The sequence below is a fragment of the Siphateles boraxobius genome, unplaced genomic scaffold, assembly GCF_051911475.1.
Source record: "Siphateles boraxobius isolate OS27281-9 unplaced genomic scaffold, OSU_SipBor_1 22, whole genome shotgun sequence".
NCBI classification, from domain to species: Eukaryota; Metazoa; Chordata; class Actinopteri; order Cypriniformes; family Leuciscidae; genus Siphateles; species Siphateles boraxobius.
Window position 1 is genome coordinate 24,150,740 of NW_027508833.1, and position 26,543 is coordinate 24,177,282.

Here is a 26,543-nt window from a genome sequence, read left to right on the forward strand (position 1 = left end):
AATTTATTACTATAATTTGTATTCAAATTACTATAATATTTGGCTACATGTATAGCCTATAAATCTATATTGTATACACATTCTAAAATGCTTAAATGTATCTAGCTTATATTGTTAAAATACACAGTATAAAATATATTAAAAAACACATACACGTTCATCTATTCACCTTAATGGAACTCATATTGGCAATATTTGTAAAAGTGTATCTGAATAGAGCATTTCACTCGGGAAATACAATCTTGTCATTTTGCTTCCTCCTGCGCGTGTTTGCCGAGCCCAAACATATTACAAGATTGTTCACATTTTATAGTTGATCTGATTTCATTAGCAACCGCAAGCATCATACAAGTATTTGAGTTATGAAGGGACACACAGGTGAAACACACAGAGGTTACTCGAGTTCATTCCTGAAGGGACACGCCCTTTACAACACAACCCACGCCCAATATCTCAACCCTGCGTCCTGATTGGCTGGGGCGACTAACGGGGTGTTGATTTCCGGTATGCGGAGGCTGGAATTTCAGGTTTCCCTCTTGTGGGTCTCGGGGAAGTAGCGGGGACGCGCGTCTCCCTGATCACCGAGACATTACCATCTTCCGTTTTCATGCATTTGATCGTATGTGTTTAGTCTTGGATAAGGATGACTGATAGCGCGGTGAATAAAAAAGAGGATTGTCATGCATCGAATGGTGTGAAACCAGGAAGAAATGGCATGGTGAAGAACCATCATCATCAGTATCAAAAGCAGGAGAAGGTGAGGCCACATCATGCATTGAGAGCCTCGAATCATGCATGTCAAATATTTCATATCTACAAGTGCATTTTGTTGCTATTATAATGATGATGCATGGCAACACACTAGCTCTTCTCAATTCCGTGGCTGCCTGGGTTTAGTTAGTGCATGACGTGCAGTTTCACTGTTTATGACATGATCACATGTGGAAAAGTAAAGTTTGACAGCCAGATGAGATGTAGACTTTCTCCTCATAATACCTTTTTAAGAGCCCTGGGCATCTTAATATCTGAAACATGATGATCTATGTGATACTGCAATAAGTGAAAACTTTTGAACCAGAAAGTTAATATTCAACCTCATGCTGTTTTTGTATTTGTAAGTCAAATGCACTGAGAGAGACAAGCCAATATATGTATGTCTTTTTTGTACCTAAGACTTCAGGGACTTTTAATTTAAATCTAAACCAGCTTTGCGAATTATTCACTGGATAAAATGTGTTTCCATGATAACACTGTAGGTTTTAGTAATATACTTTAGAATTCTAATGCGTATGTAGTTTTTGTGAATATTTCCATTTATGTTTCATATAGGTTTATAGAAAATAGATAAGTTTCTCAAAAAGACCTAAATGGGTAATACAATTCTGCTTCTATATTTGATTAGTCCTTGCATTAAATATATTGTGGGTTTTAGTAACTATTTCAATATTAATAGGCAAATCTTATTATTATAATTATTTACATCTATATGCTGTATTTCATTTAAGTTTATTGATAATAAATCAATCAATGGATCTAATAGCTAAATGGCCAAATGCATTTAGGAAGGCAAGTCTTGATCTTGGTGTCATACCAGTGTTTGGAAGCATCTCATGATTCAAGTTAAAGTTCTAGGAATTTCCGTCATGTGCCTCCTATAAGTGTTTTGAGTGGGAGATTGGTCAGCTTAATCTATTCAAAGATATTCCCTACTTTGTTATTGTCACATCTCGCTTGTTTAGCCAACTAAAACTGTCTTATAAAGTCTTTTGACTTTTGCTCGGATTCACTCTGCATTGTGATGTTTCAGCATTAGCCTTTAAAGGTATATCACACAGATCTAACTTTTGTAAGTCTGTTATCGCTCACTTTTTCCTGGACACCACTTTCAGCCTTGCGGTTGAATACAAAGTTGTGCTGCTGTCTTGGAGCTGGCAGCGGCTCACGTGGATGTCACTGTTGCTAGACTCCATGGTATTTGTTAGTGGGGCATGACTAGTCACATGTGCCTGCAAATCACAGGGTTTTGAATGAACTGTTTGGTCTGTTTGCTCCAAAACTTTTATGTGATCATTTGGTCACCATGAGTAATCGAGCTCTTGACAATGGGAGACCAAATTTTGAAACTTTAAGTTAATTTGCAAATTTTACATTAATAAAGCATGCAATCGTACAAATGCATGTTGCTGTTTCTGTACTAAACTGTTAAATTAATCAAAAGGGGTCTGTATCTGTTGTTCTGCAAACATTTGCATTGCACAGGCAATTTACACAACTTATAATCAGTAACTACAATGTGATGGTTCCATGACTACAGTGTTTTGATGGGTTTTGCTTTACAGGTTTACCATGCTGCATGCAATGGAGAACTTTACAGCAGGCCGTTCATTGAGTCCTTCGAGGAAACTCCCATGCTGGTTGCTGTGCTCACGTACATGGGCTACGGCATCCTTACGATCTTTGGATATCTCCGGGATTTCATGAGGGAGTGGAAAATAGAAAAATGCCACATAGCCAGAGAAAGGGAGGAGCAGAAGGTAAACATTGTCATGTGTGCTTGGTGGAAAAAGTATATATACACTACTGTTCAAAAGTTGTTATTGTTTTTTATTAAAATAAATTATCCAGCAAATATGCATTAAATTGATAAAAAGTGACAGTAAAAACATAATAAATGTTTGAGCAGCAAATCATGTTTGAATGATTTCTGAAGGATAATGTGACACTGCAGACTGGAAAAAATTCAGCCTATATTTTAAAATTTATTTAAATAGATGTTGTTTTTTTAATTGTAATATTTCGCAATATTATTTATTTTACTATATTTTCTGACCCCAAACTTTTGAAAAGTAGTTTTAATAATGTACAAGTTTTAATGTAAAGATGGAAACTCTTTATTATCAGCCAAGTGGCTTATTTGATGTTTCACGTTTAAGGAAAATTGTTAAAGAGTAAATTGCAATCCTAAAAAAATATTATTTTATCTTAAATAATTACTTTGAAATTTCATATGCCAGAAAATATTTTGAGAGAAATTTACTGTACAACATTTTTTTAACTTAATTTGTTGGTGTAAGTTTGAGAGGAAGGGGTCATTTTGTCAGAGGAAGGATATTGTGCAGTTTACCGTTACTGTAAAGTACTTTAGGGGACTGAAAGGTTGCGCTTTGTTTTGCTACATACTTTTAATGGATGTTGTTCTTCCTAAAATATTGTATCTATGACAACTTAGTCACCAAAATGTAATGAATTGTTTTCTGTTGGTGAAACAAAAATGTCAAGTAAATAACTGTTCCTGTTACCTCCCCCCCCCCCTCCCCCAAGGACTTTGTTCCACTTTATCAAGACTTTGAGAATTTCTACACAAGGAATTTATACATGAGGATTCGGGACAGCTGGAACAGGCCCATTTGCAGTGTTCCTGGGGCCAAGTTTGACCTTGTTGAGCGGAGTTCCAATGATTACAACTGGACCTTTGAGTAAGTAGGCTGTCTTGAACCTGAACACACACACACACACACACACACACACACACACACACACACACACACACACACACACACACACACACACACACACACACACACACACACACACACACACACACACACACACACACACACACACACTGTTTTACCTCCCAAGATGAGAGCTTTATTAATCTAATGATGCTAATATCAAGGTCACTTACAAGCCCATGTACAATACACTTTCGAAAGTAAGGCTACTTTTAAAGTATAATCTGAAATATGAGGTGACTGAGGTTGAATGAAACTTACAAAGGACTAGCGTTCACTCAAAAGAAATCTTAACACAATTGAATTGTGCTCTTTCAGATACACTGGGCGAATGGTGAAGAATGTGATAAACCTGGGCTCGTATAATTATCTGGGGTTTGCAGAGAACAGGGGCTCCTGTGCCACAGCTGCTGGAGATGTGACGGTGAAATTTGGGGTGGGTGTGGCCAGCACCAGACAGGAAATGGGTGAGTGCTCTTTGGTTACTTTTTAGGCAATTTAGGGACATACTTAATGCCCTTACTGTGCATTTTTTTATTGGTGCTTGCACACAACCTTTAAACCCTTTACTGGCATTAATGAAAGCTCAAATTATGTAGATTACAGAAAAAAATGTGCTTTTAATTTGTTTGACTTTGGCCAGTAAGCAACCACCTAAAATCCACCCAAAACACACTGGAGGACTAAAGGACCATTTACACAGAATGTGTCTATTTTTAAAAAACCCATACATTTTCATTCCATTTTCAATGCAACACTTGATCCATTAATACTAACAATTTCTTTTATCTTCTATTCTCTTCTATATCTGTTTAATAAAATAAAAAAGGTGCGTTAGACTAAACTGAGAAGGGTCATAGCACTTACATATTGTTGTCCTATTGTTAGTTTAACTGCTTTTATGGCTTTGAATAAAATAACCGTTCAGAAACTTCCTGGTTCATTCTCAAAGTCCTTCATCAGTGTCTGACTCTGGTTCATACATATACGGCTGAACACCAGTATTTTAGATGACAGTCATATTGATTTATCCTGATTTCTTAAAGGGGTCCTATTATGCGTCTCCACTTTTTCATTTTGAGTTAGTGTGTAATGTTCCTGTTTGAGCATAAAAAAGATCTGTTACAATGCTCAAAAGTCTACAAAAGGTATTTTATTTAACAGAATTCACTTTTCAAGAACCACAACGAAATAATTCATTTTGACTACAACACGATTTTTCCAGATCTAATGAAGTCCTAATGTTACTCATGTAAATAATCTCCGCCCACAGAATACACAAAAAAGGGGACAAGGTCTGGTTGAGCTGCATTAGAGAAGATTGTGTTGTCTTGTCGCTATGTAAAAGAGACATTTTTCCACAACGTTTCCAAACCTTATGATTAAATGGTGGATAATATCTTATAATGTATGAAAACATTTTACAAAAAACCTACCACTCTGAAACGTCCTGTGACATCCGTGCTTGCAAAGTCTGTGCATGAAATCTGTTCAGCACAGTCCTCCCTTTTGATAACATTGTCAGGGTCTGAATCAGGCTTGAATTGGTTTGAAATTGACGCCATCTTTAATATTTATACTAGAGAAGATCTTGCAGTTATGGAGGGTCGTGACATTTCCCAAACATGCGCTAAGAAGAGCCAATCGCAAAACAATGGGTCAGCTAACCAATTACAGCACATTTTGTATTTCAGAAGGAAGGGCTTCATCGAAATCTGCATGTTCGAGCCAGACTGGGGAGAGAGGTCCTGTAAAAATGTGAATTATGTGAAAAATATTGTGTTTTTGGAACAATCAAGAATTAAAACGTATTCTAGTACACCCCAAAAACAAAATCAAGGCTTCATAAAAGGGCATAATAGGACCCCTTTAATGTAGTTATCTGAATCAGGGCTATAAAGGCTCAGCCCTATTCTGGAAATGGGGTGGGGAGCAGCAGCTCATTTGCATTTAAAAAAGCACTTTTTTCCAACCCAAAAATGGGCCTTTTCAACATGATATAATAAATGATCTGTAAAAAGGGGCATAATAGGTCCCCTTTAAAATGTTCTTAATAAAGTATACGTCGCAATGAAACTGAAGTAGCGACTGATCTTTTCTTCTGTATTGTGGTGTACGTCTAAGTATAACGGATTTTTGAAAAATTGTAGTCGGAGACTTGGTTCTGTTCACCGGTCGTTGATCGGACGGAGTCTGAATGACTGAATGTGAGCTTGCAGTCGCTGTTTTAATCTGACCAAATGATCAAAGTTCTGCATACATCAACAGAGAGAATGTCTTTATTTTTTACTGCAAGATGCAGTTTTGACATTTTGATAAAGAAATTACAAGGTCATTTTTTTTTTTAAATATATGAAACCCCGATGTTCGCAGAGAGATCAATATCACATATTTAGAAAATAGGGTAAATTTTGTAAATCTAGTTAGTTATTATATAGTGTTATGTAGGAGCTTACTAGGATGACTTTGCTTTCGAAATATACACAGGTGTTGGTTCTCTAGCTACTGTTTATAATAAGTGAGTGTTTGCTTGCATTAGCTGATTTATTTGTGTGATTTGCTTAGGCAACTTCGACAGGCATGAAGAGTTGGAGAAACTAGTGGCGTCATTCCTGGGAGTGGAGTCAGCTATGGCTTTCGCCATGGGCTTTGCAACCAATTCTATGAACATTCCTGCGATAGCTGGCAAGGTCTGAAGCTCTAGACTGTTTACTTTCCTCACCCTCTATTTTCCGGTTTGCCAACTCCTCTCTTCCTATCTCTTTCTGTGATGATCTATCCAGGCAACTCCTAAAAATCGTTGGAGTGTCAGCACAGGCGGATCCCACCTTGGCCTGTCAGTGCTTGTTTAAATGATACATGCACTTCTAGTGTGAATGTTTTCCTTTGTTGGTTTAATTGTGTATATAAGGTTTTATCACTAGTGCAGTAGGAGGAGATCTGTACTGTAATAGTACAGATAGACCAACTGTTCCAACTCAATCAGTTTGTGTAGCTCACGCAATGGAATGCACTTGATAAGGCACAAAATGGCCACAGGAAACGTGCTTAGCTGCAAGTGAACCAGAGAGATTTCCCAACCTCACTTCCTGTTACAGGCCAGTAGAGGTCTAGTGATTTAGCACTGAAACGCCATTCAACAATTTCAACATGTCACTGAAACAACAAGACAAAAGAAGCAACAGAAACAGTTCTTAAAGGCTTTAAGACACATCTTAAAAAGTATCTAAAGACATTTCAAAAGCTAACTTTAAAAATAATTTAATCAAAAAATATATTTTCATATACACTACTGTTCAAAAATTTGTAGTCAGTAAGTTTTGTTTTTATTTTTGAAAGAAATTAGCTTTTATTGAGCAAGGTGATCAAAAGTGATTTGTAAAGACTCGCACTGTTACAAAAGATTTTTATTTCAAATAAATGCTGTTCTTTTGAATTTACCGTTCATCAAAGAATTCTGAATCTGACAAAAATGATCACGGTTTCCACAAAAAAATTAAACGGCACAACTGTTTACCATTGATAATAATTAGAAATGTTTCATGAGCGGCAGATTTCCTGAGGGAGTGGAAAATAGAGAAATACCACATAGCCAGAGAAAGGGAGGAGCAGAAGGTAAACATCGTCATGTGTGCTCGGTGGAAAAATGTTATATATACACTATAGTTCAAAATATATATATTTTTGGAAAGAAATTAATACTTTCATTGAGAAAGGATGCATTAAATTGACCAAAAGTGACAGTAAAAACAAATGTACAAAAAACATTTATTTTAAACTCTTAAAATATTTCACAATATTTCTGTATTTCTATATTTTTAATCGAATATATGCAGCCTTGGTGAGCATAAGCGAACATTTAAATATCTTACTGGCCCAAACTTCTGAACAGTTGTGCGTGATCCTCATTTCCATATCTTTTATTTTTTGACGTTATACCTTTTCTACTGCTTTTTATGTGTGAAATGTGTTATACAAATAGTACAACATTTTTTACTGTCTTTAAATATATACACGGCATTTATATATTACTACAAAGTAAGTATTTACTCAATGACCATTTTCTTTCAGTGACCTGACCTGTTTTTCTTGTTTGTAGGGATGTCTGATTCTAAGTGACGAGTTGAACCACGCCTCTCTGGTACTGGGAGCCCGGCTGTCCGGCTCCACCATCCGGGTCTTTAAACACAATAGTGAGTTTACACTCACAGGCACATCTCTTATCTTACCATATCTACACAAACATACACACTCACTCAGTGTTTACAGCTGTTAACCCTCTGGGGTCCTTCATTTCAGGGTCACACTCAGGGTCTTCGGGACCAAATGGTCCTGAAGGGTTTGATTCATATTTATTAAAAGAAAATCATATTTTTTTTTTTTTACTTGTTTTTTATAATATTTTTTCTTTTCTTTTTTGGTGTTTTGAGATAATTTAAGATTTATAATTAATATTTATGCAATAAATATGACCCATTTTCCCCCCATTTTCCCCCCATTGAATATAATAGAAAATAAAAAAATTTAAAAATATTTTTTTTTATTTTTTTTAAAGCTGTATTTCATTTTAGAGTCAAGCCTAGACCTCATAAAAGCAATTTTTGAAATTAGATGGATGCCATCTGGTGGACAAACTGAGCATTTTAAAAATGCAAAGCCCATATGTAATCTGAATTTATTCGTTTGTTTATGTATAAAAGTGTGTGTGTGTGTGTGTGTGTGTGTGTGTGTGTGTGTGTGTGTGTGTGTGTGTGTGTGTGTGTGTGTGTGTGTGTGTGTGTGTGTGTGTGTGTGTGTGTGTGTGTGTGGATGTGTCTGTTTTGCACTCTTGATGTTTTATAGATTCACCCCTTCACTGTTGTGTGCTTTTTTTCTGGATCGTGGCTGATTTGTAGATTGTACGCACAAAAAAACTCTGTATTGTCACATTTTTGCCAATTTCCCATTCATTTCCTATGGCGGGACCATTTGGTCCCGAAGGCCCTGAGTGTGACCATTTTTTTTACAACCACTTAGACTATTCAAATCCTGTCCCCAATTTTTTGGGGTGTTCATATACCAAGTACCAACAAAGTAACCAAATTTCGGACCATTCCGATGAAGCTATGATTTTACACTATTTTTTATTTAAATTCTTCGGGACCATTTGGTCCGAAGAACCCAGCAAAAGGTAAAGAATGAACTTTTGGTGACGCTCCAATGCACACAGACCCCGACCCACGACGCTGCATCTGTTTGAGTGGAAGATTAACAGACCTTGACCCATGTTAAAATCTTGAAGGTCTTAAAGTTTAATGAGGTTCCTTATTTCTAGTCTGGATGGTTTTTGGAATTCTTTTTGAATGCCAATTTGGTTAATGTCCAGTCAAACACTATGAATACAAATATTATTACTGGAAAGGTCAGCTCTCAATCGTAGTTTAGCTGTGTTATTTTGAATAAATCATTTAAATAGGCAATTTGGAAAGATGACTGTCTGTCAGTGATTAATAAATGAGCTTCTAAACTGATAAAGTAACTTGAGGTGTGTATGTAATGATCCTTGAAACCCTTGAGTCAGATTGTAGAGGCTTGGGGAAACTTCAGCAGTACTCTGATCACTTATTACTAAAGTGCTCAGAACAGTTATCTCACTGACAGTTTGTAGTGAATCTATGTGCTGTGGTTTCTTAAATTATGACCAAGGACACGGTCACAGACAACATTTTAGTACACTATGACCCCAGAAAACCACAAAGTGACATAAGCTACCGATAGAGTGGGTTTTGTTCATTTAATCTTTATATGTTATGAAGACACACCTTGCTCAAATTTAAGCGGTATTTAAGTAGTTATTTTACTGTAGTATGATCTTATGTGTGATCTCATTGTTATATTTTTTGAACCATGGATAGGCTATCTATAGTTAAAAAAATCTCTCTCTCTCTCTCTCTCTCTCTCTCTCTCTCTCTCTCTCTCTCTCTCTCTCTCTCTCTCTCTCTCTCTCTCTCTCTCTTCAGTTAAATTCAAATTGCTTTATTGGAATGACTGTACATATTACACTATTGCCAAAGCATGGAGTACATAGAATAATTTTAAAGACATCAAAATAATAAATATTATAACTTAAATTTAAATGTACAAATTAAATTAATTTTACAAATTAACAGTGTAACATATTAGAATACCTGTGAACATTCAATACCACAGTGTTTTCACACACACACACACACACACACACACACACACACACACACACACACACAGTGTTTTAACACACACACGCACAAACATTTTTGCTTTCTGTTCATCGAAGAATCCTGAAAAGGGTATCAATTTCTAGATAAATATTAAGCAGCACAACTGTGTTTAACATTGATAATAATGAGAAATATTTCCTGAGCACCAAATCTCCATATTAGATGTGTATATATATATATATATATATATATATATATATATATATATATATAGAATGATTTCTGAAGGATTATGTGACACTGAAGACTGGAGCAATGATGATGAAGATTCAGCTTTCCATCACAAGAATTAATTACATTTTGAAAAAAAGAAAATGGTTATTTTAATTTGTAATAATATTTTGCAACATTACTGTTTGTACTGTATTTTTGATCAAATAAATGCAGCCTGGTTGAGCATAAGATGCTACTTTCAAAAACACTCAAAAATCTTACAGACGAACTGTAGTGTATTTATCATTAAATTGTTTCACACCAGATATGCAGAGCCTTGAGAAGTTGCTCAGAGATGCTATCGTTCATGGCCAGCCCAGAACACATCGACCCTGGAAGAAAATCCTCATTCTTGTTGAGGGCATCTACAGGTGATTAAACACTCTCACTTTCCTGGAATTCATCTCATTCACCAAAATGTGCAATTCTATACTCCTGTGGTTTTCTCAGGTATGGAACATCATACCTGATGTATATAGTGTACATGTTATCACATGCGCTTTTTACAGTTTAACCATCGAATGAATTGCCACGCATTTCAAAGTTTAATCTACTCTAACCGGTCCTTTACTTAGTATGGAGGGCTCCATCATACGACTGCCAGAAGTTATAGCCCTGAAAAAGAAGTACAAGGCGTACCTTTACCTGGATGAGGCTCATAGTATTGGGGCATTAGGACCGAGTGGTCGAGGGGTGGTGGAGTATTTTGGACTGGACCCCAAAGATGTAGACATCATGATGGGCACCTTCACAAAGAGCTTCGGTGCATCTGGTGGATACATAGGAGGGAGGAAGGTATGAAGTTCAAGTGCCAATTTGTAATTGCAAGAAATTTCTGACCAATAGCAGAAGCCCAAACAACAACTTGTATATATCTTTATATTTTATATATTAAAAAGGTTTAGCAAATATACACTACCGTTCAGAAGATTGTGGCTTCTTTTATATCCTCAGTTACAGTTAACCTACAGTATATACAAAGCCTACAAAATATTTAGGCATTTTGAAACTGTAAGGGTTGTTTGGTTTCATTGTATTTTTGGGTACGTTTACATGTCGACGATATACTAAAAATGTTTCGTGTACAGACGACAACATCGTCAAAATGATCCTCATTTCAAAAATTCAGTTTTCAGGCCCCCAAAAATTAGCCTGGCAAGCCAGACCTATCTAGATGTTAAGGTCTGGGAACTCCCAATTGGCATACCTCAATCCGAGGGGCGGGATAAACTGTTGTCTTTCAAATTCCCTCTGCACGCAATAGGACAGCGCTATAACCAACCAGAGCAACGGACAGCTGTGGCTGAGTGAGTCCCATGCGTTTTCCCACCAGCGGAGCTAGTTGATATATTAAACTTTTGCCGTATACGGTCGTCAAGACTCCGAACACATCTTCCTTTTTTAAGAATGACTTAAGTGACGTTCTCTTAACTCCAAATCATCCAAAGTTGCGGCCAAAGCCGATTCGAAAGACCGCTGTTTGCCAGCAGCATCATCTTTGTTTTCAAGTAGCAGGGAAATCACCTAGTGGAAATCACGCGCAACTCTGCCGTCATTATGTTAAGCCCGCCCACCAACTGAATACACGATTTGATTGGCCTGACCAGAGTTTGGTTTTTCCAGCTCGAATGCCAACGGAGAGTTGCTAGACCACACTTTGCTGCAAAATAATTTTTGCTGTCGCTAGGGTGCGTCTAGATTTCTAGGCTACCCAAAAATCTGTTGTCAAGTAAATGAACAGGCAAAATGCATAAATAGTTTTCTGTCCTCTGTATCTGTTTCTCTGATCTGTCTGTTTGTATTCCTAATTGGTTACTCTGGTTACTTATGAGTTACACACCTGTTCTTTATTCTGTTGATTAGCCCTGCACATATTTAAGTCCTTAGTTTCCCTCAGGTCTTTGTTCGGTGTCGTCTATGTTTATCGTGGTTCTGTTTCTACTTTATTCCTGTGATTCCTTTATGCCTGTGTGTTCCTTGTTGAATTTATTAGTAAAGACTGTTTTCGTTTTCTACTCATTTGTCATGCGCTTCATTACAGACACACCCTGACAGAAACGTCTTTTCATCCTTAGGATTTGATAGACTACCTGCGAACTCACTCTCACAGTGCAATTTACGCCACCTCCATGTCCCCTCCTGTCTTGGAGCAAATCATCACTTCTATGAAGTGCATTATGGGAGAGGATGGAATGACAATAGGTGAGCTTTACTAATTTTTCTTAACTTTGGTCATGCTTTCTTTTAAGAATCTGAGGCACCCTAAAATAAATACTGTCATTATTTACTCACCCTAATGCCTTTCCAAACCATATGATTTTATTTCTTCCATGGAACATTAAGGTAGAAATGTTGAGTATAATAATGGCCTCTTTTTACCATATTAATGTTAATGTTAATGAATGTAAAATTAAGCTTCCTAGTTTTAAAAAGGAGAAACAGCATAAACGTTACATAAAAGTGGTCCATATTAAGATAGCTTTATTTGAGAAACAGACTGAAATTTAAGTAAAAAAAAAATAAAAAAATAGAATCACACAGGTTTGGACATTGTATTAATAAGTATATAATGACAGACTTTTCATTTTTGGATCATCTCTTGAAGTTCTGTACTTGCCAACCGTGTTGTTGGGTGCGCCACAAGGTGGCAGGATTGACCCAAACATAGATAATCAGCTTGCTTGGATGTACTATGGATAGTCATTTATCTGTGTACATTTATTTACCTGGTAGATTTTTTTTGTTGTTGTTTATTTTATTTTTTTTAACTTATTTGCTATACTAGAACTTGCAAAATTGTAACAGTTAATTCAAGTAGCACTGATACAAATCAAAATGCCAGATATGACATCACATGAATGTTATATCACTACAGATCAAGAGTCATTTGTTCTGTTCACAAGATGAAGGTGTTATAGGCTTAGCAAAATCAGCCCAGCCTGCAATCACCAATATGCTTTTTTTTTTTTTTGGTCTAGCAATCAGTCGTTTAGTAATCACATAACCCTGTCGTCCTCCTTATGTAATTTCCTGTTCTCATATATAGTACATCTGCACACCATTGACTGAAAAGCATCCCTTTACTTTGTCAACTCCATTGTTCTTGTCTTTGCTTTATCGACTGTTTTATTTCACTGTGAAAATACAATCTTTAGGTTTGTTTGCTCTGTGTGCTCTGGATAAACTTGGCCCAGAAATTGAAATAAGTGTTTCTCGAGGATCACTTTGAAGTGGGGGGGGGATCTGTCGATGTGAGATTTTTCTTCATACAATTTCCCAGTGCTCATAAAATGAGACTGATTAGTTCAACAGCTGTACACAAACTCCGTCCAGGTAAAATATTTAGCTCAAAGTTTAAACCTCAGAAATGTGTTAACAATTACCCATGTAACTAGTGTGATCTGGCCCTATGGTTAGACCCACCAAACTGCCTCTTTTCCTCTCTGCCACTCAATCAACTCCGGCAGCTACAACAAACAGGCTTGGGCCCAGGTGAAGTGCTCAATATGACTAATATGAGTATAACTTTGCTTGGCTGAGGGCTATTTTCATCTCCCTACAAAGACGTATTGTTCCCATCATCCTTAAAGATGTCTCCTGAGAATATCTTGCTGTCTCCCAGTGACTTTTCTCATTCACCTGCTGATGGACTTCCTGACTTTCACCATCATACCACATTGATGCGAAAAACTCTAGACTGTTGATTTGAGATTGTCCTGCTCTTTCTGGGATTAGTAAGGTGTTTCCTTTATATAATTATTTAAATGTGTTATTTATTTTAGCGTTATTCATTTTTGCGGATTTTTTTTCACTTGGAAAAGAAAACCAATCATTCTTTTTACATTCTGTATACACCCTTCTGTTAAATAAATTCTGGGTTCATCCAGAAGTTCAAAGAATTGCTTTGCAACATTATTTGAATGCAATTGGGGCTTTGTAGGTGCACTCAGTAATAACAGGTTACCGATTCACCGATGACATTTATTGTAGATTAACTGATATTGGAGCATGCGAGAGTGAGAACAAAGGTAGACCCAAACAATCAGAGTGTTTGTGTGGGTTTGTTGGGGGTTGATGCACAAAGAAAACTAATCAAGCAAAGGTCAACTGGGAGACATCCTGTGTATCCTCATGGGAACTGAAACCTTTTCGTTCCCTCTTTCTATGGTCCTTTCATTCTGTGGCCCACTCTGGCCACACTTGTTCTGTTCTGTTTTACCCATAAGTCAGTGGCAGTCATGTTTGATTTGAAGCCTGCAACACTGTATTGATCTGACAAGGGACTTCAGTGTGAACAAATTGCCTCCAGCACTCATTTACTGCCAAGCTGCCAATTTATATTCTTTCATCACATGCCATTTAATTCCTATTATACTATTTTACTATTAAAACAAAGATTATGCAATATTAAATAGTTTCAATAGTTCTTGAAGACAATTTGACACCTACTTAATTCATATGCCCAGTTTGTTTTGGATGTCATACTTGGAGGTTCACTGTTCACTCTGATTTTAGTCAATGTGGTGATTTCCTCATCAGGATGACTGTTATATAGAGTTGCTGTTCCTTTGTTCTAGTTATTCATTTGCATTTGTCCTTTCCTCTATGCAAAATGCAAAAATCCTATTCTCAAGGAGTATTGTCTTATTTTCCGGTTAAAATATTGAATAATCTTTAAAAAAGGAGACAGTTTAGCTGTGAAGCGACACTGTGTACAGTGTTAAGACTTTAAGATTTAGACCGCATATCTTTTATTTTCAATGTAATTGTATTTTATCTAATTAATTTCCCCCCCACTTGTTTTAAGTATAAACTTTTTAAAAACAAGTGAAATTCAGTGCCGTAAGAGAAAAAAACACTTATTTTCAAGATATTGAAAGCAAGTCTTAAAATCTTATGCATCGTTGCTTCTCAAATAATTAGATCTTGTTTTAACGATTTTTAAATATTTTTACCAGAAAACAAGTTAATTAAACTTTTTTGCTTTTTAATGAGGCAGTTTGTCCTTGGCTGGCCTAAATTTTCAATGCATTTATTGTTTCTGAATATAGATGCAGATGCTTTCATGGTCTAGTGGTTTCACAGTCCGACGTGTCCCTGGCCCGAGGGGAAATACAGTTTTCTTTCGATCAGATCTGGCTTTCAAACCATCCAAAACTCCTGGCGTCCCCACACAAACATATGCAGTTGAGAAATATGCATTTCCTTGTTTGTTATCAGGATAAAATGAGCTAAAAGAGAGAATCCAGATTCTGCCTCGTAAATCACAGTAGTTACCTAAGTTGGCATTTTTATCTTGCCGTGGTATGTGTGTTGACTGGCATACCTGATCTCATTGTTAAACCTGATTACTTCTCTGTACACGCAGGCGGACTCGACAAACACTGGACATTCATCTTTGTCTTGAGGTGTTGACTTGCTCTGCGAGAGAGGGCAGATACACATGTTTTAGGTGTAAGAATGTGTTTACCCCCCTTAGAGTAGGGTAATGGATTGTTATTCCAGATGTTATGATGCTTCTGTTTCTTTGACACTTCCATTGTTGTGCAAGTATTTCAGACCAACAAACCAACCAGCATCCAACCTGCAACATCTAATTGAATAATGCAAATAATTGACAACAGACTTCATTAATTTATAATAGGGTATTTATATGGCGCACACAGAAACTGTCAGTACACTCTTACAAATAAATGTTTATTGGTATTGATGAGTCCACAAAGAACCTTTAACATCCATGGAACTTCTCTATTCCACAAAAGTTTCTTTATAGTGGAAAAGGGTTATTTAGATTATTAAAATGTTCTTTACACAAAAGAAAAAACATGTTCCTTTTGTACTAAGTATACCAAGTGTATTGTCTCTATGGAAAAACACTTTCGGAAAATAGATGTTAAAAATTAAATTAAATTTTAGCAAAAAGGCTTATCCTTGGCAGCAATTGCGCATCAAATGCAGTGCAGCGGAAAAAAAGGTACAATAATGTTGACAATTTGTTGTTGAACATTAAATTTAGCTTTTAAATCGACAACATGTTATTGAAATCCTGCATGTAAAGCAAATAATAGTATTTTATGAATATAATAACTTGAGTGAATGTGGATGGCTGTGAAAAGAATCAACCTGTATATGCGTGTAAAATCCCCATTCACTTTCCGGTGACTTGGATGGCAACATCAGGATCGGGGACAGCTGCTAGCTAGTGTGCACCATCATAGACCCATGAATGATTGAGGTCACAGATTTGAGCCTGGAAGGATCTGCTGTGCTTCCTGTTGCCCTTCTCCTGAGAGGTCCGAGGAGGCTTTCGGCACGTCAGCCGCCTCTCAACTCCATACTGGTGCTTTTACTTATCTCCTCCCTTCAGATGAAAAGGAAGTGAGAAGGAACTGGCGTTTCAAAAAAGGGAAACAGTCCCCACATCTGGAAGCTCTTTTGGTCCCTTTCGCTGCCTCTTTCGCTTCAGATCCTCCAGCTCTTGGTCTGGAAGAAGTTAGCGGGGGTGTGCGTTGTGAAACTAGCTGTTGAAAAGGTACCCCAGAAAGATTTACTTTGGAGACTCGTGCTCCACCTCGGTGCACTCGCCCTCCCCCAACGCCCTACGGCCTTTGCTTGCTATCTCAATGGCCCAATGTTGGGCAGCTTGAACTTCCATTAATGGCTATTGCTTTCAGATGCTCATTTTCATGGAGTTGTTCACCTGAGCTTTTTGCGTATAATTCTCTTTAGCCATTCATTAGAACCTCAACAGCATCCTCAATTGTTAGGGCTGTCAAACATAATGGCCACGATTTAACTCTGTCTTCCTGATTGTTATGTCTCCAACCTTGGTTGATTTATTCTCATCAGGTTCCTGATTCAGCTTCTTCTTACTACTTACACTGTTAAGAAATAAAAAAATATAAATTTCATTTAAAATATTGTTTTATTTTGGTTTGTTTTGAATATTTGTTTACATTTTTTAAATGATTAGTTCACCTCAAATTGAAAATTCTGTCATTTACTCATCCTCATTACTCAATTTGTTTCAAAACTGTATGAATTTCCTTCTTCTGCTGAACACACAAACAGTAGATGGACCCCATTATTATTTTTTCCTACTATGGAAGTCAGTGGGGCCCATCAACTGTCTGTTTCCAACATTCTTCAAAATATATTCCTTTGTGTTCAGCAGAAGAAAGAAATGCATACAGGTTTGAAACAACTCGAGGATGAGTAAATGATGACAGAATTTTCATTTTGAAGTGAACTATTCCCTTTAATGCTCAGTTTGAGCATCATTTCAAAAATGAAACCAGAGAAGTTCAAGAGCTTCTAAGAAAGACTATGGTTTAATGTTTATTAAATTGCTCCAAATTTATAAATGCACTCTACCGTTCAAAAGTTTGGAGTCGGTGAGATTAAAAAAAGAAAAAAAGAAGTCACTTGTGTTCTCCTAGGCTGCATTTCAAAAATACAGTAAAAACACTTTACAATAAGGTCTCATTTGTTAACATTAATGTATTAACTAACATCAACTAACAATGAGCAATACATTTGTTACAGTACTTATTAATCTTTGTTAATGCTAGATAATAAAAATCCAGCTGTTCATTGTTTGTTCATGTTCGTTCACAGTGCATTAACTAATTTTTACAAATACAACATTTGATTTCTATAATGTATTAGTAAATGTTGAAATGAACATTGACTAGGATTAATAAATGCTGTAGAAGTTCATTGTTCATTGTTAGTTCATGTTAACTGAAGTAGTTAACAAATGTTAACTAATGAATCCTTATTGTGAAGTGTTACTGAAATATTAATTCAATTTGACTCTATTGCAATGTGTCTTAAAATATAATTTATTCCTGTGATGGCGAAGCTGAATTCTCAGCATCATTACTCCAGTCTTCAGTGTCACATGATCCTTCAGAAATTATTCTAATATGCATTTCTTAATGTTCTTTATTATCATTGTTAAAAACAGTTGTGCTGCTTGATTTTGTTTGTAGATTTTTTTGGATTTTTTGAACAGAAAATAAAAAAAACAGCATTTTATTTTTTAAATCATTTGACTTTATAAATGTATTTACTGCAACTTTTGATCAATTTAACACATCCTTTCCGTTTAAACTCTTACAGAAAGCAACTTACCCTAAACTTTTGAACAGTCCTGTATGTTTTTATTCGTTGAATATGCATTTAATTTAAACTGGAACTACAGAAATATTGATATGAATGAAAATATGATATTAATTAAATTAACTATCTGTGAAACACAAAAGAAGGTATTTAGAAAAATCATCGGGAACGAAATTGGGCTTCCAGTGTGTTTAAAACTACACATTGGCCTGGCTTAATTTCCTTACCACAGAGTGGCTGACCCCGTCATGACTCGTGGGACCTTGCTTTATCTGTCACTGGCCAATTTGCATTGGGGGATTGAGGAAGGAGTCCAGTTTCACAGTCAGTCAAGTCTCCTTTCACAAGGGCTCATCAGATAGAACCTCAATAGCCCTGTCATATTATAGACCGGGCCCAATTGTTCAACTGTTTTTTTCCTTTATGACCCTTGTTTTGCAAACCCACTAAAAAGCTGAATTTTACAAGGCCAGACAGAATGTAAAGTCATAACAGCAACCTTGTAGTTGTGTCACCCTACATGCAAGGCAAGAGTGACAATTGCTAGATTTTTGGCGTCTGGATGACACTGGGGTGAGACATTGTCACAGAACAGGAAATTCCTCTGTTCAAGCTTTCAGCACGCGTGGAATGTTTGACGAAGCAGAACCAAGGCTTTCAGAAACGTAAGACCTTTTACCATGGCTCTCAGAACACTGCGATGGACTAAGTGTTTTAAGAGCTCCATTGATGTGGATCACTAAGCAATCCTCCCCCAGGGAACATGCGTTCCACTTCAAGTGGGAGCTGTTGAAAAATCAAGATGCTAATTTTCCTCTTTTCGTCAGGATTATTGGAACAATTGCGGAAGATTGTTTGCAGTATAATTCTTCCACACCGATCACGCACTGCAGACTCTTGTAACCTGTTTAGCTAGCTGATTTAAATCAAGTTTTGATGGATCTGAATTGTGATAATCACTTTAGAAACATACGTAGATAGTAAACATCTGATACTTTTTCTGTGTGCAAAGAGCATGTGCCTTGATATCGCGGGGGGGAAGTTAAAATGTGATATAAAATCAGCAGGTTGTAAATATTTTTTCTTGAATAGTTTCAGATCTAAAGATCATGGAGGCTTAAGTATAAAGTTTATAGCTCAGGTGGTCGACTTTCCTAGCATCTGAAGTAATGAGTTTTGTGGCTTGGTGAATTTTAATTGTCTGATCGCATGAAAGGCTGTGGAAAAAGATGTGGAGTGCCAGATGACAGAATCTCACTTTCTTTTTTTCCCTATGTTTTGGGTGCGTTTCTTGACTTCAGGTCGTTCTCGTATCCAGCGGTTGGCTGAAAACACAGTCTATTTCCGTAGGAGACTGCGGGAGATGGGATTCATCATCTATGGCAACAATGACTCACCTGTGGTACCCATGATGCTCTACATGCCAGCCAAAATCGGGTTAGTCTTTTCCTCTCAGTCTTTCTCCAATCTCTCAGTATAATCCCACATACTATTAAAGGAATAGTTCAAAAAACAATTCTTCACACTAATGTCGTTCCAAACCCATATGTTGGTATTTTGTTCAAAGGAACCCAAAAGGAGAAATTTTGACTGCCAGTACATATTACATAGCTTTTAAAAACATCATAAAATATACAATACAATTTATAAAACGTATGCACTGTAATCCAAGTCTTTTAAAACCTTATGATAGCTTTGTGCGATGAACAAGCCAAAAGTGAAATATTATTAAAAGTGAAAGTCAATTATTTGAATTTCAGTCTGTTCCTCAGTCTTCCAAAGTATGGAAGACTGAGTATATAGTGTATAGTTCTATAGTGTATGTTGTTCATCCTGTTCAGCATTCATCCTTTTAGTGTTAATGTTATTTTAATATTATATACTATTATAGTATTTATTAATATTTTGAGTTGGCTTTAATTTTTATACTTTTCAGTTTTTCATTTGTTTTAGTAATTTTGTAATGTGCTTTTGTCAGTTTTATACATTATATAATTTTAGTACTTCAACTTTATTTATTTCAGTCGGTTTCCAAGGCAAATTTTCTAATTTAAGTTTTTATTTATTTATATTTTTCATCTAATATTTATATTTTGTTTTACCTTCATTTGCATTTCAAAAAAAACTTTTTTAACAGTCTACTGGTTTAAAATGACGTGAGAATGAGTAAATAATGACAGAAATTTGTGGGGGAACTATCTCTTTAAAGTAAAATCATTGATGACAAATTTTGTTTAGCGAGATTTCAGGTCTATAACTGTCCAAATGAATCCAAATGTATATGTATTACACTCGTAATCGATTCATAATAGTTCCTTATAATAGAACAAAAACAGGGGAAAGCTTAGTTTGGAAAGAACTTCTCGAAAATTGATGATGCCGTGTGTGTGTTTCCAGGGCTTTTGGTCGGGAGATGTTGAAGAGAAACATTGGAGTAGTGGTGGTGGGCTTCCCAGCCACGCCGATCATAGAGTCCAGAGCCCGCTTCTGTATCTCTGCGGCCCACTCCAAGGAAATGCTGGACAGGGTAACTATTCATTTTCTTGCCACAGTGAATATATCCAACAATTTAGTTTACTTGAAAGCAGCATTGTACCCTTTTTTTACTGGCCTTTGTTTCCCATGCCATACATTTTGGTTTTTACAATGGAATATGTTGATTTAATGGAAAAAAAAACCCAAAAAACTATGAGCTTTTGATGACATACTGATGTTAAAGTCAAAGTACAGAGCCCCATACGGTGAGTTTGGTTGAAATGTGCTTTGCATTTCAAAAAAGATGGATGAAAGGATGACTTTCAACAAGAATTAGACCAGAAGAGTCTGTAGACTCTGTATGTCAAGTTCAAACCCCTGTCCATCAATCTTCTGAAATGTAGTATCTCAAACTTGATACACCCTTTATGTTTGAAAATAATCACTGTCGAAAGAATTCCAAGCTCCTCCTCAAACTGTCCTGTGCTATAAATTAATGCAGGTCTCGACTGAGGCCGTTTACATAAGCAGCGCCTGCCACAGGGGTCTGCACTGGCAGGAGATCAAAGAGCATCTTAATCTGCCTCCCCAAGGACACATTGATTTAACTATGTTGAAAAGCACACAGGCCGTCGGCCCCCTTCCCCGTGCTTAAGAAAACACTATGTACTTTGATGTGACCGGTTATCACGTCAACACATTTTTAAATGTCCTTCTGACATGTTTTCTTGCATTTCTTCCATTGCTGAATAACTAAGATTGTATGAAGTGCATAACAAAAGTTTGAAGGTTTTAGGGATGTTCAATCTCCTTATTAAATTTTGAACATGAAATACGAACAAACAAAATTCCCCTTCACATACACAAATACAAAAAACATAAAAACAAAGAATCAACAAAAAAATAAAAAATGACAACGACAAATAATATATTAATAATGATGAGAAGAGCAAACAAACATTAACTACTAACTGTGAGTGACAGTCATTCGCAGCAATAATGTGGGACAATAAGTCTACTCAGGATTGTCTGTGAAGGACAGCTTCCAAACGTAACCAAAAAAGGGGTCCCACGTCTTTGAAAATTTAGCCTGGGAGCCTCTTGACAAATGCCTAATTTTTTCCAGTTTGGCAAAGTAAAGGGCATCCCTAATCCAGTGAATGTACAATAGAGGGGTAGGAGACTTCCAGTTCAAAAGTATCAAATGCCTTGCTAACAAACTAACAAAGGCTATGAACATCTTGAGCTCTGCAGACAACGACATTGTGACAGGAATTACCCTGAAAAGTGCAGTGACATGATCAGGCACTATTCTCTTCCCTGTGACCTCACTCAAGGAATCAAAAATATTTTGCCAATAAGTTATTAGAGCACAGGGCAAGACCAAAACATATGTATATGTTACTGCTGCCTGGTGACAACGGTCACAAGATCAATGTATTTAAACATCTTAGAGAGCCTGGTCTTAGTCAAATGACTACGGTGTAAAATTTTACATTGGAGCAATCCATGTTTGGCACAAATTGAAGCGTGGTGTACTTGTCAAGAACATTCCCCCACATATCGTCAGTGAACGCAATCCCCAGATCTTCCTCCCATAACGCTTTAATGACAAAGAAACCAACCGGAGTGAGTGGATCTGAGCATAAATAAGTGCAATCATACCCTTCAAAGCAGGAGCTGGTTTTAGGAAAGTATCAAGGGGTGTGTCAGAGGGTATAGAAGGAAACTGAGGGACTCTATGAGAAACAAAATTACGGATCTGCAAGTACCTAAAAAAGTCTGATTTGAAAGGGAGATTTTTTTTGGACAACTGTTCAAATGAGCAAATGAGGCGAAAGTATTGTCAATGTAGAGATCCTTAAATGATTTAATACCTTTACTGGACCAAACCTCAAATGCACGATCAATTAACGATGGAGGAAAAGAGTGATTAGCTGTTATTGGGGCCAAAATAGAATGTTAGGGATGGGCATTTTTAATGGAAAAATTGTGATAAAATATTTTGTAGCCTTTTGGTGATATTTAGTATATATCTTGATTTATGTATTATATGTAAATATCTTATATTTTCTACTTTTTTATAAGAGGAACCAATATTTCAAGCAAACAGACATTTTTGGCAACTATTTTAACATTTTTAATGCAAGTATTAAAATATTGTATAAAATAAAATTAGTTATCTAGATGAAAAATATGTACACAGTTTTTGACTTTTTGACACAGAAGAATATTTCAGTTAAAAAATGTAAATATTAGTATTCATTTGTTTTATTAATATCCACCAAAAATAAGTTTATCATCAATTTTGTTGAGGTAACGCGAGTCTCAGATTACTTAGCCTGTGCTGTTGCCTGCCGTACTGAAAGACGTACCAATGTTCGACGTAGGCGACCGGGTGAACTTCTCCAAACATTAGGAGCGTTCCTAATGTTTGGGGAAGTCAACCCGGTCGCCTACGTCGAACATTGGTTCATCACATTGGTGACGGTTCCATTTCCTCCCTTCTACATGAATGGAACCTCACCATCGGTCATGGTCATTCGTCTCACATGTTGAGATCGGCACTATGAGCCACGGCTGCTCAGGCGACTTGATGGATGGATGTTGAGAGAAATCGGGAGTAAGGTGCAGAGGCGTTGTGTGGACTGTGTGAACATGATTGTTATTGTAGTTCTAGGCTAATGCATTTACTCATCTCACTTGCACAAAAACATTCAGTATTTCTCAAAATGAATAAAAACAGTGAAATGCAAACTCAGAATATTACGCAAACCTGTAATTAAATGTTCAATTACACAAATATACTTTATATTTAAACTCACTTTATTACCCAGTGTCTTTGCTGCTTACCTTCGATGATCCAGTTCAACCATACTAAGCAAAAATGACTTTAGATAAACCTCATATTTGTGTTTTTATTGCTGAAGTAAGACTGTTGACCTTTCTTCTCCTGTATCTTATTCTTCTGTAATCCAGAATGGCAGAACAGCTGAAAGGTTTGTTTGAGCTGCGCCCTCTACTGTACCGACGTGAATTTGCATTTCCTTCAGCTTGAGGCTTATTCATTTTTGAATTCACACTTTTGGTGTGAAATGGCCTTTACATTGCCAAGAATATAACTATTGTAATTTTGTTATTAAAAAACAAACAAGCCTGGCACAGATGAGAAAAGTAACGCAAAAATAACGTAACGCGTTACTTTCCATAAAAAGTAACTAACACAATAAGTTACTTTTTAAGGAGTAACACAAAATTGTAATGCATTACTTTTAAAAGTAACTTTCCCCAACACTGGCAATATGTGACAGATGTCAAGCAGAGGCTTTTATAAACATTTTTGATGATGCAAACGAATCATTAAATCAAAGTTTCGAATCAGTTCATTGAAAGTTTATCCTGAATCAAACCCACCTTATGTGGTTTTTGCAACAGAAGTTTAAATCAAAGACCCTATTAATGTGTAAAATGCTCTCATATTTGTATAACAAGACAAATTAGTCTAAATTAGCCTAAAAAGCACTTTAAAATCATTTTAGTTTTCACAGTGTTGCTCACTTAAATTGCGAATATAGAAAATGTTGACGCCCATCCCCCCCCCCACCCCCACTGCATATTGTCTTATATTTTTTTGAAAATGAACAGGTTTCCTTAATAATTGCCTTTTATGATGTTTCATAGTAACTTGAACTAGAGATAATGCAACTAGCATCTCCATGACTATATTATAACAAACGTTTAAAGTACTGCATGGTAGGTGGCAGCCGTTTCTCAGCATTAGCATGTTATGACTTACACATGTAACCATGAAAGTAATGGGGCATGTTGATTGTTTTCAGGCGCTGGATGTGATCAGTGAAGTAGGAGATCTGCTGCAGCTGAAGTATTCACGGCACACAGTTCTTCCCTCATTGGACCGGCCCTTTGATGAGACCACATACGAGGAGAACGAAGAGTGACATACTTCCTATCTGAACCAAATATGCACTGCTCATCTTCTGCTCTTCGAACGGAGGCAGTGAACCACTTAATAAATATAACCTTTTTTAAACTTAGGTATATCATCTTTATTTTAAAACTCTGAACAACTACAACACACACTGATGCTTTTAGAAAAAGAAATGCACCTCAGTATCATTTTGATGTGAGGTTTTCTGTCTGTTTTTTAACTCATTGTGGCATTCGTTTAGAGAAATAAATACTTACATTTTTTCAGGCCAGCCACACTGAAGCCATATATCACTGCAGCCCTCAAACCCATTTTTGTGTACAAAACCATTCAGACAATTTTTTTCCCTCCAGTAAGTGAGAACAGACAGGCAGCGAACCCATAATTCCGAGGATCTTGACCTATCAAAGGAATTACAGGTTCTTCTCATTGCATTGTCAGTACATTCACTGGGTTACCTTAATCAAACTCCAAAAGCTCCACAACCTGGCTCTCGAGATGTTGTTTTTTCCACAGATTTTGACTTACGGCCAGCTCCGGTGTCTTGCTTCAATCTGGCTATCGTTTTTCTTGTGTTACCGGGATATTTATTTTTTCATCAAGATACAAATCGCGGAGGGCGATGTTGGTTATGTCTGAGGGAAGATTAGGTAGAAACCTGCATATTTATCAAATTTTCACCTCTGAGGAAACTTGGATGCTGATTGTATGCATTATCGCCAAAGTTGCAGCACAAGTTGTGCGGTAGGATTCCAAAATAGAAAGTATAAGTTCAATGCCATGAATAACTAATAATATTGCTCTCTATCAAGAGAGTTTACTCTAGTTTTATAAGCTTCCCTCAGTATTGACTGAAGTTCATTGTCTTATGATTTCCGAAGTCTTAACACTTTTCAGTTTATGTTGTATGTGTTTCTCTAATGTACATATTTATTTATTATTCATGCTTCATATCTTTTATTGTTGTAGAAGTGTACTTTAATCATCAACGGCTGCTCCAGATGTCTCTCATTTGCACATGCTTGATGTGCATGCTCTCAGTGCACATACTACTGATGAGTATTTTTATATCATTTTGTTGTTTCCAGCAAAGCATGTGGGATGTAATCACCGAATCGGCTGTTTTATGAAACTTTAAAGGTGCTGAACTGTTCTGTTTTGTGGCTTCTGTTGCTTTGGTCTTGTGAGTTCGTATTCTCCCATGTTTAGCACAAGCCTTTTATGACATCAAAATCCAGGGATTTCTTTTTATCAAAGCCTTTTTTTTCTTTTTTCTTTTTTTTTTTTTTTTTTTTTTTACATTGAGAGATGTTTAAAAAAGCAAAGGATGGGAACAATCCTTTTTTCTTTCTATTTTCTTGATATTATAAACACTGGCATTTAAGAAAGTAATGATTGATCCAACTGATCCAAAGACTTCTAGTTCTGATAAAACACATGATTTACTAGTACATTCAATGTATGTGTTCTAATAGACTACACTTTGGATTTTACTGCCTGTAGTATAAACTGTTTTTAAGACCTACTTTTTAATCAAAGTACACTGTGGGCTTCATCAGTTCAGGAGTTGTTTTACTAAGGAAATTAAATTACAATGACTAAATGTATTGTTAAGGTCTTTTGTTTCTTTTTCTCACTTTGCAATTTTTTACATTTCCTGACTCACTTCAGAATTAAATTATATCGGTAATGCAGTGGCTTCTGGATTACAGGTGTGATAGTTTTGAATTATCAACTCCTGAGGTTTTCATATAAATGACCACAAGACCACATTAGAGAAAACATTCTGTAAGATTCTTAGAATGGAAGGTTTAACACATCTCTGCTTTACATTAATTTAAACAACTCACAAAAATGTTACATAATATTGAGACGTGAGTTTTATAATTATAATTATATTTGCAAAAATGAAAAAAAAATTGAAATGCAATTTTTAATAAATGTATACTTTATAATTATATTTAATGTATTAATATATATATATATATATATATACTATTATATTATACAATATTTATATATATATAT

The 26,543-nt window shown here is 36.1% G+C and overlaps 1 protein-coding gene across 1 annotated transcript; it reads left to right on the forward strand.

The window, feature by feature from the left end:
• Positions 1 to 496: 496 nt before the first annotated feature.
• On the forward strand, positions 497 to 26,118 carry sptlc2a (serine palmitoyltransferase, long chain base subunit 2a). The gene is made up of 12 exons (XM_077239220.1): positions 497 to 757; positions 2,340 to 2,534; positions 3,322 to 3,476; positions 3,834 to 3,982; positions 6,081 to 6,205; positions 7,615 to 7,708; positions 10,233 to 10,338; positions 10,543 to 10,762; positions 12,043 to 12,169; positions 19,393 to 19,528; positions 20,489 to 20,618; positions 24,406 to 26,118. Exons 1-12 carry the CDS (start codon positions 644 to 646, stop codon positions 24,523 to 24,525), a joined length of 1,671 nt encoding a protein of 556 aa, XP_077095335.1. The 5' UTR covers positions 497 to 643; the 3' UTR covers positions 24,526 to 26,118.
• The last annotated feature ends 425 nt before the right edge of the window (positions 26,119 to 26,543 follow it).

What these genes read in the sequence shown, in the direction of transcription:
- sptlc2a (XM_077239220.1), top strand. Translation starts at nt 644, where the DNA reads ATGACTGATAGCGCGGTGAATAAAAAAGAGGATTGTCATGCATCGAAT. An exon ending in GAGAAAGGGAGGAGCAGAAG is followed by an intron (nt 2,535 to 3,321) that starts GTAAACATTGTC and finishes CCCTCCCCCAAG; the next exon opens with GACTTTGTTCCACTTTATCA. An exon ending in GATTACAACTGGACCTTTGA is followed by an intron (nt 3,477 to 3,833) that starts GTAAGTAGGCTG and finishes GTGCTCTTTCAG; the next exon opens with ATACACTGGGCGAATGGTGA.